This window comes from Hyposmocoma kahamanoa, unplaced genomic scaffold (genome assembly GCF_003589595.1).
Source record: "Hyposmocoma kahamanoa isolate Upper Pololo Valley unplaced genomic scaffold, ASM358959v1 76, whole genome shotgun sequence".
NCBI lineage: Eukaryota > Metazoa > Arthropoda > Insecta > Lepidoptera > Cosmopterigidae > Hyposmocoma > Hyposmocoma kahamanoa.
Genome location: NW_020653900.1, coordinates 2,028,219 through 2,044,809, shown reverse-complemented (window position 1 = coordinate 2,044,809; position 16,591 = coordinate 2,028,219). Strand labels below are relative to the sequence as shown.

At 35.1% G+C, this 16,591-nt stretch overlaps 1 protein-coding gene across 1 annotated transcript; it reads left to right on the top strand.

The window, feature by feature from the left end:
• The first annotated feature begins 851 nt into the window (after positions 1 to 851).
• On the top strand, positions 852 to 11,593 carry LOC113232542 (homeobox protein bagpipe-like). Its single transcript, XM_026467307.1, has 2 exons — positions 852 to 1,167; positions 10,660 to 11,593. Exons 1-2 carry the CDS (start codon positions 852 to 854, stop codon positions 11,532 to 11,534), a joined length of 1,191 nt encoding a protein of 396 aa, XP_026323092.1. The 3' UTR covers positions 11,535 to 11,593.
• Positions 11,594 to 16,591: the final 4,998 nt, after the last annotated feature.

The following is a 16,591-nucleotide window of genomic DNA, read 5'->3' as shown; positions in this document are numbered from 1 at the left end:
GAGCTAGGTTATCGGAGGTTGGGTGTAGTAGTAAAAGAGACAGATAGACACTTGTCAGGCACTTACCGAGCAAGAAGCGCGATAACACGGTGGGCGCCTAAGGAAGTTTGTGTAATTGGAGGTGCAGGCGAGGTATGGGCTTGCATAATATTGGCTAATATTTTATCCAGATGAAAAATAATTTAGGGACGCTTTGTTTGGTTACAAATAATGCCCATAGGTATTGTTATAGTGCATTATTAGGTATATTTTTATTATTATATTTATTATTATATTATTCTTAATATAATAGTCAGCGGTTATAAATGTAGACTTGCTAAAATGAATGCTTTTTTGAATGTTTAGAGCAATTATAATATTTGAAAATAATTGTGTAATTACTAAATAGTAATTAGATAGTTATATAAATAAACTAATGATTATTGAAACAGATTAATATTTAAATATGTATCAATTTATTTATCTGTATTATTTGATAATCTTGATACAATATTTATTTCTTTTATTTAAAGCATATTTTTTCTGTTCAAAGTAGCCAATATGTGGTAACGTTGCAATTGTAAGCGACTGAAGCGATCAAATCGCATTCACGTAAACATCTTCAAGAAAAACTCAACGATCCCCACTACTTACGCTACTTCACGGGCTTTTTTAAAAAACGACTGCCCTAAGCATCGCCGTCTCTTTCTAACCCACTGGATAATAAGGTAAGAAAAGTTTAATGCCATCTCTTTCTAAGGCTTAAACCACGTCTGGCGGCAATCCATCACAAAGTTTATTCGTTTGAGGAACGCTTTTGCGGTAAGGCGGATACCAAAGTGTTGATGTGTTCGAATTTCGAATTTTGAAAAATGGAATCGAAGATGAAGAGTTACAAAGACTCTTTGACATTGCAAGATTGTGAAAAGTTGACGACGCCATTTTCTATTAATGATATTTTGACAAAAGAAAATGAAAAATGTGATTTTGAAAATGGTTTCTGTCAGGATTTTGGCGGGAAGTTTGTGCAGAAGCCGGCGGGGTGTTTCAGCAAGGAAGGGTTTGCGAAGAAAGAAAATTTGGGCAAGATGAAGTTTTATGACGACTGCTCTGGATACAGGGATTTTGCTGACGATGGTGCTTTGGATATGTCGCGAAAGAATAACTATCCTGTAACTGAATTATCGGGTAAGTTTTTTTTAATTTCGCTTCCTTCTTTTAAAAATACTACTAATTAAAAAGTTTCGATAACTCTTAAGTTATCAAAATTTTATTATTATTAAGTTTAAGTACCCCCAGCATAATAAAACGACTCAAGAAACCGAATCGTCCTTTTGGAGCAAATTTTTCAAATAACTTATTATCGATTTATTATCTACTTGACATCTGTAGCATCTGCCTAATCTGGTGCCATTCATATTTATAAGGAGAATTTAGCAGTAGAGCTCCTTGAGAAAGAGTTCGTCCAGGGGAGTATTGTCACCTTACCTATTTCTACCGCGAGTAATGTAAGCATTACTGCGTTTGGTTTTGAAAGGTGCTGGTGAAAGTACAGGGACATGGGACTTGTCAACTTTGGGCGGGCGCAGTGGCAGTGCCCCTCAGATCTTTGCCATTTAAAGCTATGAATAGCACTTTTGCTTTTGAAAGTTGAGTACATCTTACGTAGTTAAGATAAAATATAAAATGCTTAAGTCAGTAGCGAAAAGAACCAGATGTGTTGGTTTTGTTGATATGGCAATGACTCTACTCCTCGATTAAACACCAGCATTCAAGAAAGATTATATATAATCTTGTGATTGATGGCTAATAAAACTGCTTCCGTAGACAAGCGGTTACCATACTGGTCTGCCACTCAGGTCCCGGGATCGATTCCCGGGCCGAGAGAATTATTTGTATGGCCTACATTTATTTCTCTCGTGTAATTTGTGGTTGTCTAAGTGTGTGCGGTATTATTGATGATAAATCCGAAAGAAAAACACATTTTATAATGTGTTTTATATACACATATATTGACGAAAATATATCTTTTTAACCTACTTAAAAATGGAGGAGTTTCTCAATTGCATATTTTTTTGTGTGTATTTTACGCAATTACTTCGATAATTGTGAACCGATTTTAATCATTCCTTTTTTTTATTGGAAAGGAGGCACTATAATAGTGGTTACATTGAAATTTAGAGGGGGGCCGGTTGCTGCAAACTCTTATGCATTTTTAATTATTTTTTATATCTTTTTGATTGACGTGGGATTTGCTAATGTTTTGTTTTTTTTTTGTTGTACGTGTTGAATTTGTGAATTGGCAATAAAAGAAACTTTAAAACTAGGAAATATTTATCAATCATACAATCATACAGTCCACTGGGTTACCTATCAGTGGTCCGAAATGATATTTTCCAGAAATACCGTTTGCTCGAATTTTCATAACCTCGAAAGTAATTTCGAGAGGAAAATGTTTTTTCTTTTAAACCTAACTTAACCCAACCTAGCCGAACCCAATCGTGTCTTTGCGATAAACATCCAACATATCCTGAAAGAACAACGGTTTCGTTATAATTCGGTTTTCGGTGTAATGAAAATGCGAACAAACGTCATTTCGGAAGAAGAAAATTCGAATTTGTGATAGGTTACCACTCCACTAGTTTTGTATCCTTCATTTTAAATATTCCACCTATAAAGGCAAGTTAGGAGATGAATCCTGTTGAATTTCACCCACTTTCCGTTAATCCATTTCAATAAAACTTGGCACATACATGGGTTCCAATTAAAAAATAAAATATTATGGCAGACAGATATGAGGAACTCCGCAGCAGTGTACAGCAGCTACCTTGAGTTTTGGGCTCATATGATTCGTTTTGATGAGGACTTGCATATGCTTTTCGGTTATCGTTAAGAGTCTACACAGCCTTAAATGGTTGTGGTAGAGCCCGCACAACAGTGAAAGTGTTGAATAACGTGTGCTGGACTTTGGAAAAAATATATAGTAAAATTGAGTGAGGATGTATAACTGATAAGTATACGGTGTAAATACACGATTCCTAAAAACTTTCACCACAAAAAAAAACACAAATTTACCTCGAAAATTTACAAGAAAACCGCTGTATTCACAAGCTAATTTACATATACCAATGAGTTTTTTTTTTATATCAACTGAACTAAATATAACAAGTAGGTACCTATATTATGCGATATACACTTTTCAAATAGTTTTATTTCGTTTGTAAAAAAATAAATTCTGAAATAAAAACAGTACCTACGGGAAACATTTTAATTTAAAACCATTGACTTACAATTATATGGACGTCGGGTCCGCGCTAAAAAGTGTCCGCACTTGTAAGGCGCTAAAATCGTATACAAACTCCGCTTTAGTCTTCATTTGTTCGACTGACAGCGCGATACTGCGATGACATTACAATTTAAATTTCGAATAGGTTGACTTGGGACATTTTTTTCGTGGTTTTTGTATTAGACCCGTCGTCCATTTATTTGTAAGTCAATGTTTAAAACGTATAAATAAGCAGAATTTTGAAATCTTTTTTTTTTTTAAAGTTATAATACTGTTCTCGATCGATTCTAAAAATAAGTTAATAGTTGTGGCGATGCGGTCTCCTTTATCGTCATCTCACCTTTTTATCTTTTCTGGCTCCTGGCCACTTACTTTTGAAAATTTGAATCGTCCATTTATTTTCATGTTACAGTATAATTGTAAGTCAATGAGTTACAGGCATTGACTTACAAATAAATGGACGTCGGGTCTAATACAAAAACCACGAAAGAAAGTCCCAAGTCAACCTATTCGAAATTTAAATTGTAATGTCATCGCAGTATCGCGCTGTCAGTCGAACAAATGAAGACTAAAGCGGAGTTTGGCGCTCTGTATACGATTTTAGCGCCTTACAAGTGCGGACACTTTTTAGCGCGGACCCGACGTCCATATAATTGTAAGTCAATGGTTACAGGTAATAAATTAACGTGGACCGAGCCCTTATTTATTTTTGCTAAAGCTAGGCCACCTAGTGACACTATAAACCGTAAGATCTAATGATTAAGGGTTATTTTAATTAACCCTCAATCTACTCGTTATAGCACTCATTAAAACAAACACGACGTCTACGAGTTTCAATAATTCGCCTAAATCTTTTGACTTTCCCTACAAATTAAGGCATTAACAAAACAATTACAATTTTCAAGAATTTGCACAAAATATTTCTTAGATCTAATACTAGGGAGTAGGGATCTAAAAAATATAGTGCAAGTTCTTGTATGTTGCAGTTTTCTCAGTTATTACATCATTATGTATGGGTTTGCCCTATAGGTTTGTATGTGATGTAAAAAGTAGTGCACATTCATGCAACTCGTAATTGCATGAGTTATTCGATCAGTTTGTTTGTGTTTGTTTGGATTTATTGGTTGAATTGGTTTGCTAAAAAATATGTTCAATTTAGATTCGAAAAATATTGTTTTATTACCAAAATATTTGCAAATTCTTGAAAGGCATAGTTGCTTCAATTATTTCATAAATTTTGTGGAATGATTATTGTGCGAATTATTGAAAATCAAACCAAAGACGTTTGTTTTAATAATTCATAAGCCATGTTTAGGAGATTCCGTATTAATTTAAAATAACCAACAAATAATTGAGATCAATCTATGTATACTTTCCGTCTACAACCCTTCAAATTCAATAAAGTTTTTGAAATTCTGTAAAACGTACCCTATAAGGGTCAAAGGTGAACATTCATATCACAACAAATTATATCGTCCTACGCCCTTACACAAGTCTTACACAAATGAAATATTTATAATAATAAGATGTGTAAAGAGCCCAAAGCGTTGGTTTGCTTGTAATTTTTTTACAATATCAAGTGACGGGAAAAATCATGCGCCTAGTGGTAAGTGGTAAGAGACACGCCTATCAATAACAGTTGCAGTGCCACTCGGAGTTTTAAAACACAAAGATCTCAGGGGGCACTGCCGCTGCGCCCTTCACCGTAAGACATAAGTTAATAAGTTCAATGTGCCTGTAATTTTACCAGCACCCTTACCCTTCAAAACCGAAACGCTGTAAGGTGGCAGTATTTCCCTGGACGAAATCTTTCACAAGGAACCCTACTGCTATCAAATTTAAAACAATACTATTACCATCCATCACGTTACTTGTTATAACAAGAATTGAAATGGAAAATGAATATATAAAACGTAATATAACTCTATTATAAGCAACATTTTTATTATTAGTACTTACAAAAAAAAGGCAGAATAGCATTCCGCGAAGTCAAAAAATTCAAATTATACTTAAGCTGTAATTACACTGTGGCAATGACAATGCGAGCGTAATGGTGCGTTCACACTGGTGCCACGCCGCGCCGTCGCCGCCACTTAGCATCACTTCTATTACGACCCTCATTATTGTAAGTGATGACGCTTACAACTATTGAAGCTTTCAATTTTGTAATTACTGAGTCGACACGTGTCTGCGCTGGCAAATTGCTTGAACACTCGGCGACGTGAAAAAGAAACTTTTTTGGTTTATATCGCCATGCTAGAATAAGATTTTAATCTATATAGTGCACTAGCTAGCAGTGGCGAGGCATGAAAAATGTCTAGCCGGAGCAAAACAAAAAACACTTGCCATAACAAGTGGCGCCTTGGCAACAGTTACACACAACAAGATATCAGTACATTTTACTTCACTGGTTAATTATATTGTGCAATTAAAATTGAGCATAAAATGTAGTGAATTTAGATTTATAATATTTGATGATACGTGAAATATTTTAGGCAAGCCAGTGGGAATTCAGTTATATGGACGCCTCACCACTGCTAGCTAACTAGTAGCCTACTGTACTGTACCAATTGTCAACAACACTAAAACAATACACTATCACAATTGATAGAGTTGTGTTTGGAACATGTAGTTACTGCAATGCTCTTGTCTATAGATTGAAGTCTTGGCCTTTGCCAAAAAAAAAATTCTCTCTCTAACATTTATAAATGGTGTTTTTGTTACACTTTATACATCTCAGGAGATCACTTAGGTGCCTGTGTTAGTAAAGCTTTGCTCTCGACTACAATGTGGCTAGATGAAATAGATGATATAGTTGCAGCGAGCTTAACCAGGAGATTTATTTATTTATTAACTGGTGCCCGCGATTTCCTACTGTACTATAGTACACCTCCCTAACTTATGGTTATGGTCCTTTCAAATCGGATAGTGTAACAAGCGCTTTAATAACTGAAAAGTCCTAGCGTTGGGTGAAACGTAAATACAGGTTGATGTTGAAGCAAAGTGATTAGCCACTTTGAATTTCCCGCTGCATTTCTCGTGGTATTAACGCTTTGCGATTGGTTAGTTTCAATCGGTACTGCACTTTCTACGAATAGTTGGGATAGTGTCAAAGAATAATTTGTTATAATGTACAGAGTGGACGTTTGCAGGAGGGCGTGAGTTTGATTTTTAATTTATTATTTACGCTCCTGTTTCGCTTTCACGCAAATTCAAAATACCGGTCGGTGTATACGGCGTCTCTTAAACATAGTTAACTAGCTGGTGCCCGCGACTTCGTCTGCTTCGAGTAACCTACTGTACTATAGGTACAAATTTTCATAGTTTTATTGGTTCTCCATACAAACTTTCATCCCCTATTTCACCCCCTTTATGATTTATTTTTGTATCAAAAGTAGCCTATATCCTTTTCCTATGGACATAGCCTAGATACTTTCGCATTTATAATTAGTGTGGATTTGGTAGGTCAATGGGATTTAAAAACTTGTTTACGTCGTCGTACATCACAACACAGAAAAATATTCTGCTTTTAGTAAATTTGATAGAGTTAAACCCGGCTTGTAATACAAAACAATTGAATCGTGTAATAACAAGAAAACTAGCACATAAAAAAAGCTGTTTCATAATCCTAAATACAGGGTTATTTTTAAAACACTAACAACCTTGCAGCAACATATTACCGACGTCATAAACAGTAACTTTTGTTTCACGATTTTTAATAATGCATCAGATTTTACTTTCATATAACAATAAATAGATCGCTCTAAACGGTAATAGCTTTTATTTATTTATTTTTAGAATTTAAAATGGAGTACAATTAGTGTTGTTAAGAAACCTTTTTTTTTCTGAGGTGAAAAAAAATATGAAAAGAAACCGTTTTTTTTCAGAAGTACTTTTTTTTCTAAAAGTATGAAAATAAATTTTTATTTTCATACTTTTAGAAAAAAAAGTATAACATTAAATAATGTATTAATGTAATTTATTGTATTTCTTTTGTTGTTAATATTATTCTTTATAGATAAATTGCTCAAGATAATGGGCAACACTCATAGTGTTGTCAATTTGTGGCGAATATCCCCAAATTGAGATGAATTTCAACTAGATTGTGCATTTTGTGGGATTGACGCTATGTGGGGAAAATGTGAGGATTCTAACGATTTACCTTTTTTAAAAAAAATCTATCGGTTGCTGTTGCATCGCTACTTTGATGATTACTGGTAAAAATACTACTTATTTATTTATCTAAGAGCGATATCAATATTTTTTTCCACATCGCACATATCCCTATTTAGCAACATTTACATAGAATTATTGGCAAGCTGCTTATATAAAATTATTCTGAAGGATTTGAATGAAGAAAACAAAGACACAGAACATTTTAATGACATTACAAGTCCACACTTGTAACACCTGTAACAGTAACGCTAGTAACACCACAAATGAAGATTAAATTTTTGTTATAATTATCATGGTAATTGATTTTAATAAACATGTTATATATATTCACATACATATGTTCTTAATACAAAAGTTAGTGTCTTATTTTATTTCGTTATTCCATTTTACTTTTTCTGAAAGAAAAAAAAAACGAATTTACAAAAAAACCAGGGCGCTGTTTTTTTTATTTTTTTCAAAAATGTGAAAAGAAACTTTTTTTTCAAATTATACACTAAGTACAATATACTTAACTAAACATAGTGCTACAAAACTGTATGTACAGTTTAATTGCAGGATCGAAACGAGTCTCTTAAAGTTACAAAGTAACACTCAATGTGGTTAAAAATACTTAAGTAATATAATACTCAGCAGTATTTAACAAAAATTTGTGACATTATGATCTTGCAACATTTTTTTAAATTTACATTTTATATTTTCATGTTTAATAACCTCTGGTAAGCTGTTTAACATGTATTGAATACGTTTCTTTATGACTCGGTGCAAGACGGGGGTGGCAGTCGTCACGGAGGACGCTTGCACTTTTGAACTTATTCCATCAAAATCTAAAAACTATTAGATAGTACAACAAAAACTGATAAATTTATTTTTGTTATTTTATTATGTAATGAAATTTGTATTGAATTGATATCCAATTATTTTTTGTGAAGTTAATAATTATAACTGCTTTGTTATAATTATTAGTACAAAGATCCGAATACTTAGAAAATCTTCGATCTTTGTATTACTCACGGAAGAAAATTTATTTGGTCTGTGGTATTAATACTTAAAAGAAATTTATACGTATCGTGTTTACGTGAGAGTGTACGTACCGTTTATAGGTCCGAAACGTTTGTTTGTTCGAAAAAACAAATATACGCGATATAAATTCGAAAAAATAGTTTCATTTCCTAAAATTTTAAAAAAGTTTTAAAAAGTCATGGAACAAGAATTTTTGTCTATGATATTAGTAATATTGTTCAGCGAGGTTTAGAAGCTAGTATTTAAAAAAACCCTCAGTGACATCAATATCAAATGAACCAATCTTACATTAAATAAAGGCAAACTGTGTTACGACATTTAAATGTAACCCTTATGAACAGTAATTGGATCTGCCTAAAGTGTGAACGTTTTCTTAAAATAGACATACCCAATTCGTCATCAATTCGTATAAAATTTCTCTTTTTACTATTTATTTTCTAGACATTCCAAAATATAGGTTATCTCATGTTTATTTTTTAAAGGGCTAAAGTATTTCAATACGTAAGTACTTATTGAAATTCAATTATAATATTATTTTTGAGACAATAATTTATAGCAAATACTTAATAGTAAATAGTAATTTGTCGCCAATATAATTTATAAACAATACGCATATTCACATGTAATCAGTTCCGGGGGGTCCCGGGGTTTGTAGAAGGGAATGTCCACGTACTTCCTTAATTTAGCTAAATTAAACTCCATTAATTCCGATTGTTGCTTATGAGAGACGGAGTCTAGACCATGTTACCAGGTGTTCATCCTCTCAAACTAGTCTTAAATAAAAACAAGTCGACTTACCAGTCATAGATGGATTCCTCTTATTCTCCTTATTATTTAAGTGCTAGGCTCTTATCGGTGAAGTAATCGCCAACCATTTCTGTACAGAGCCCTAACTTTGATTTTCTGGTACGACAGATCATTAACTGTTCCCTTATTTTGATCTAAATAACTTCGCCCCGGTTTTATTCTGCCCCCTTTACTTATTTAATGCTGCTAAGAAAGCTGTCGTAAGGTAATAGACGCCCAAACATCTTACCCCTTCGGATCTCTATTGGCTTTAATAAGCTTCTCTTTCCCAACACTCATATTAAATACAATAGTGACAACAGGTAATGACTTGACAAGTTAAACATAAGAATTCGTTGCATAGACATGCCTGTACAATATAGTAACAAATAAGTTATAAAAACACGATTACAAATGGCCAACCTTTGGCAAAATAATGTTGGGTCAATAACTCATGTAGGGCGTTGCCTTTTTCAATAAATAGTAAACACCGCATACGTTACTCTGACACTACTCGATCACAGAGGTCTTCATTTTAAAGAACTTACTTCCTGTAGTATATCTTTATGAAAATGATAAGATGTTAGGCTCATTGTTACCCAATTATTTCAAATCACCAAAATGAAGTCTAACGTATGTACACATGGAGTACTTTTTAATGGTGAAACGAATGAAGCCACGAGAAAGCTTGTATTACGTCACACATCAATCAGATATAATCTAGTCAATATGCTTCACTTCAATTAGTGTCACGGCACAAATTAAATGGGCACAGAAAGTTGCGACAATAGGCTTAGCATCGCACGCAAAAATACTGTTAGCCGCTATTCGACGTCGCTGATCCTTTCACCGGCGGTGGCGTCGTCGGCGTCTAATGACCGGCGACAATTTGCGTAATGGATCCATTGTGAACGCGCCTTTATACGCGGATGGCGTGAGCCGATAGCCGATTTAATTGATTCCGGTGCGATTGTGTGAATCCTGCCTAATGAGTTTGTAGTTTATCTATTTGAATCGAGCTTTATTAGAATAAATGTAACCTGTTCTACGGCAATTTTACATAACGTATACCATATATATATTTATAATTCACTACTAGGCATGTATATTTCCAAAATAAAATTATCATTAAGGCTGACTTGATTCGGTACAAACAAGCTATCTAAAATATACAAGAAAATGTATCTACCGTCTCCTTAATTATAACTTTGGCAATTTTTTGGAGTGGTTCTGTTTACTCCGGGAAGCCACCCAATGATAACTAGAAAATCGCATTATTTCCGATTTCTGAGAACACAAGAATAATTAGCGAGTAGGCGAGTGTTCATTTGCTATTTATAACGAAGAATCACTCGGTAAACATGGTACTATTATCAGATCAATCGAAGTGAACGAACGCTCTATTGTTACAGATGACTACGACTCTCGATCGTCCAACACTGGCTCCCCGCTCCGCCGCAACTCCTCCCCTCACTCGGATATCGGCTACAAGCCCTTCCTCCACTACGAACCTCGAAAATGTACTACACCGCCACCCAATGACACCAGAATCTCTCCAAACTATCCCATTAACGAGTATTCTCAGAGCAATGGACGTAAAAAGCGGTCAAGAGCAGCATTTTCGCACGCTCAAGTCTATGAATTAGAAAGGAGATTCAGTCAACAGAGATATCTTTCAGGGCCCGAACGCGCTGACCTTGCGGTCAGTCTTAAACTCACCGAAACACAAGTAAAAATCTGGTTCCAAAATCGAAGATACAAAACTAAGCGAAAGCAAATGCAAATGCAAGAAAACGGGATGCTTGCGGCCGCTGCTGCAGCCGCCAACCACGCCAGAAAAGTCGCTGTGAAAGTCCTCGTGAACAATAACGGCCAGCCTCTACCTGAACTAAAACAATACCCTTCTCCAATGTTAGGTAAAGGTATTAGTCCGCTATTCACGCCACCAATGTTAGATTCACCGATTCTGAAACACTTTGCTGGAGTCTACGGTGTTGATTTCGCAAAGAATCCTGAATACAAGGCATTGCTACAGGAGTCATACAATCAAGCCGTGTTACAGTCTTTGTACGGTCCTCATTTGGGAGTCAATTATCCAAATATTTCATTACCATATATGTATTATCCAGGGCATCCTGCATTTGGCATGCCTGTATCTTGCGAGGAAAGGAATCAGGAGACGAGAGACAACAAAGACAGTGATTGTGGAAGGGAGAAAGAAAAACCGATGGATGTTAATGAGAACAGTAATGAAAGCCTTGCTAGTAATATTGAAGTTGAAAACTGAAGGATTTATATTTAACTGCTGAAAACTGGTGGCACCAAAATAAAGAATCATGTCAATCGTTCATAAATTTCTCACAGATGGCGTAACGGTAAAAGTCGTTAAAAACTAAAAGCAAAGAAAAACTCGTAATATCTGAGAGAAGGAGAGTAAAACTTTTCTTTGTATTCGATCTTTGTATTAATAATTATAACAAACATGGCGATATTCATTAAACAGCATAATACAAAGAATCATGGATAATTAATAATTCCGGTATGTACTATTGACATAACGGTTTTGCAATTTGAAATAGAGATTGTTAGGCTCAACTCACATTGGCGAGTCGAAACGTCGCGACGCGTCATGTTTTTCGCCAATAGCACATTCATCTCTATTTTACCACCATTAAGGTACAAATTTGTGTTATGCAAATTGGTTACCAAAACGCTTGGTTAAAGTCGAGCGGTTTCGCGCGTCGCCGTGCGTTCCTTGCGCGCAGTGAGGCGTTAGACGTCGACTACACTGTGTCGCGCTTCGACTCTGCGCAAGTGTGAGTTGGGCTTTATGCGAAATAGCTTCATACTACACAATCAAATAAGTAAATCACCAAAGTTTACATCATTTCCTTCCTTGGGTGATTCATCAAGGTTCATTACTTCAATTATCCAGTATTTTTCTCGTGGAAGTAATCACCAATCATGCTGTAATCACTAAACCATGGACCAATGATACAAGAGACTGCTAATCGCGGTACATGACGGCGTGGTCGGGTATTTAGTACCTCTTGGTATACCAGATGTTGCGATAAGTACCGAATAGCTATTTTGTAACTAAGTGATTTGTCAATTTTTTTTTATAATATCAAGTGACGGGACGAACAAGTCGTGCGCCTGATGGTAAGCTGTTTACAGTAATGCGGAAATTACTGCTTGGCGGCAGAAATAGGTAAGGTGGCAGTATTTCTCTGGACGAACTCTTTTACAAGGAGCTCTACTGCTACAAGATAGCCTTTGTTGCACAGATTTTTATGGATACTGCCGGCTGATCTTTTATTTTGTTTAGAATTAGCGCCATCTAACCATAGTAGCAAGGGTTAATTTATAAATTGGTTAGTAACACACAATGCCATCTATTGACATGCATATTTGTCAAAGTTTAGAAAATAATTTTCGATCATGGCACTTATGAAAAGTCGCCACCTTACTTTCTCAAACTCGTATCTTATGAAGAGTGATTATTCAGGACACGACAAAACTTTCTATTTATTTTAAATTTCCTTATCAAATTTGGATGCATTACTTTAGGTAAAAGCCAATGTGTGAATATGAAGAAATTTGATGTGAAATCAGTCTGCAAAATTTGTATACACAATCCATTTTTGCATATCAGTAACTTTGTGCTTTTGAGAAAGTAAGTAAGCGCCGAAATATTACAAGTAAAAAAACTGACCACTTGTATTTCATATTAAAGATGAATTAATTGATTATCCACGGCCATTTACATAATACAAACTAATTCCAGGCTATCGATCAGCGAATTCTAGATATAAGAAGAAATTTTGACCTTTTACAGAGTTGTACTATGAAGAATAGGCAGTCCTCTTGGATTGTTGGTCCATGACCAAACCAAAGATAGTAGTGAAAGTAGCCAAAGAAAGCACGTTAGTTAGTAGAATTGTTACAGTTTAGTTATTGTTGTAAATAATTTTAATTTAGCCCGTAAGTAAATGTCATAGAGGCGGCACGTTTGTATATAGTACAAATTAGAGAGATAATAAAAGTGCAATATTATTAAATCGTTATTTTATTTCTTTATGTTCTTAAGTTACCTTTTCATTTGTTTAGTTTGTAGCCTAGCCTTATGCGCAGGCCACAACGCGAACTAAGCTAAGGTAGCTTGGCTCACGTAGCCGCGGCATCTTTTCATTCTTCGATTCACACCGCGAACTAAAACGGCCCATTCATTAATTAATTATCATTAACGGCCTCCGTGGCCGAACGGTTACCAAGCTGGACTATCACGCAGAGGTCCCGGGTTCGATTCCTGGGCCGAGAGAAATATTTGTATGGCCTACATTAATTTCTGAGCTTGGGTGTAATTTGTATTAGTCTATGAATGTGTGCATGGCACCCGCGATACAGGGTTTCCATAGTACGGGGATTTGAGTGTGTTCTTTAATATTATTTACTATCTGCATGGCAGTCCGTCGTGCAGGGAGAAGACTACTCACGCACTATCCTGCGCATGACTCACGTATGGTATCTTGCAGGACGCATTACAAGATCGCAGGATATTATAAGCTAACCCAGCTCTTTAACTAACCCTTCTGCCGCCTTACCCTCGCCCGTATCCACAGACACTCCTTACCACGTATTTTCTTAACTTCGCTTTATACATGCAACTACGTGAGTTAAGCTAAGTTACCTAGCTTCGTTCACGGTGTAACCTGCATTTTAGCGAAATGAGCGTGCTGAAGTCTCGGTCCGTATAATGAAATGATATAAAAATATGATTACCTAATATAAAACATAGGGAATATTGTGTGAGCGTGTACAAGACTAAATATAATCAATACTCAATACATTTATTGTCTTCATATGCTACATAAGGTCTTAATTTAAAAAAATGTTACACATATGAGCCTTGTCTTAGGGATAACAACAAGAGTAGAGGCAGGCCGAGGCTTAGATTAGCCACTTCAACTGTTCACTATCAATATATTGTATTATATATTATATTGTATTATTATGTATTATAAAAGTATGTCACTGAGAAAATTCCAATTAAATCATAATACAACAATATGAATATATAATACAACATATTCAAGATTTATTTATTATGTATTAATTTAATTATTAAAATTTAGTCTTTAAAGTATAAATTGTAGTAACATTTATTAGGTATAATTTCAATTTATTAAGAAAGAGTGAATACTTTTTCTCGTTCTTAATAATTGGCGGGAGACCGTTGAACATCTTTACCGACATTGAGTGGGGACCTGAGCTGCGTAATTGTAGCTGAGATTGTGGCAAAAACAATCTATTGCGGGGTCTAAAAGTATGTCCCTAGTGCAGGTCGTCAAGATTGATGGAGAAGTCAGGGTGCTGTTTTATAAATTTACAAATCTCGAGAATATAATGGAAACTAAAGTTCAGATTTTAAATTGTTTGAAAGACGGTCTGCAGCTCTCAGTACTCTTTATCTTAATCAGAGATGGACAATGCCTGGGCTTGGTTATTATTATGGAACGATCGGGGGCAAAAACTATTTATACCACTAAATATTTGTTGTAAATCGAGTTTTAATGAAATTTTATGATATTATTACAAAATGTTTAATCCTTTCTGATCTAGACAATTCGGTTTGCCTTTCCATTGAATCGATTCGCTTGAAAATCGCATTGACCAAAATCGATTAAAAAAAATCGTTAGATCGTATGGACTTGAATGGATTTACATTCATATCGAATCAAAATGTGCATCCCTAGTATTGATAATAATATAATAACAATATATCTTTATTCAAAACCACACCTTAGCCTTATATATAGCACAGAGAAGAAATTTACAGGTTCGAAATGTACCTAAGCAAAATATAATTAAACAAACAGGTAGAAAAGGCGCAAGAAATCTTTTTGAAAATTGAGAATCCTTAGGGTGCGCACAGCGATCCTATCGGATAATCTCGAAATCAGGTGGGTTTCTGAGCGAGAAGATGAACCTAATTCCTACTACATATTTCTAATTTGTAAGTGAAATCAAGTATTGTTCCGATTAGAAATATCAAAAGTTTCCGATCGGCCAGTTGTGAATCGCAATTATGCGCCTCGACTAGGAAAAGACGCAGTTTCAATATGTATTTAGCACGCGTGCAACGTGTTTGCGGCACACATGCAGCGCGTTCGCGGCGCATTCGCCAGATCTGTACGCATCCATAGGATTGCTAGGTGAGTATCGAGGTGGAGATACCTCTTTTTCGTCTAAAAAAGAAATATGTCGAAATTTGTAATAAATATGGAATTATACCAAATTTATAGAAACACGCTGCCACGGGGATTCGTGCCGTGGACTTCTGAATTGAGAAGCAGCAATTAACTCACTGGGATGGACCAGGATCTATTAAGAAAATTCGAGCGTAAGTTCAGGGAATCGAACCCGGGACCTTCTCAGCCAGTTCTTGCAGTGCTAACTGGTGGTCAGAATGAACTTTTATTACACATATTTTTAATATAATAAAATAAATAAAAAATTAAAATATTTATTTGGTCTCAAATATAAACAAAATTACGTACAAGGTTGAGACCTTGCATGTAACTTTTTAAGTTTGAAAATTCTTATATCAGGATGTCTTGCCTCTATAACTAGTATAATAGCTGTAAAACAAAATAAAATAAAAGTAAAATTACAGAACTGAATCTCTATATATTAAATAGTGCGTGTGTGTGTGTTGGTGCGTAATATTGTATTTAGATTTCCCTGAGAAAAACCAGCAATAAACTCCAGTGATTTCATAATTAATTGCCAAAATAGTTCGTGTGTACCAATGACATCGAGTAAGTACGAAGTTCGGAAGAAATAAAATGAAGAAAAATACTATATACTATATTGAACTACTACTATATTGAAGTCGAATACTTGAGAAGTAAAGTTTTCGAATCGTAATTGCGGAGCCCCGCGGCGATGGCTCTTACGGTGAGAACGTTCCAGAAATCACCGTACGACAGCGCCCACGACTGTCGTACGGCAAATTGCTCTTACGTACGTACCAATTGCATAATACGGAGAAAGCTTTTTGCTCTTTTAGGATTAGTCAACAACATCGTCTGGATAGTGCTTTTAGATAATATCCTTTAAATAATTAATAAATAAAAATAATATTAATTTCTAAGAGCGATTATACACGGGGACTTTTAGCAGTGATGCAGACACGCGTTTGTGAAACGATTTGCATTGATTGCATTGCTACACTTGCAATTTATATGCAAACGTTTACATCGATGCAAACATGCGACTGCATTGATGCAAACGCGCGACTGCATCGATGCAAACTAAGACCAGGCAATTAGCGTGATTGTC

Bases quoted from the DNA above. Each gene is read 5' to 3' on its own strand.
- LOC113232542 (XM_026467307.1), top strand. From the start codon at position 852: ATGGAATCGAAGATGAAGAGTTACAAAGACTCTTTGACATTGCAAGAT. The intron at 1,168-10,659 runs GTAAGTTTTTTT...CTATTGTTACAG, and splicing joins TCCTGTAACTGAATTATCGG to ATGACTACGACTCTCGATCG.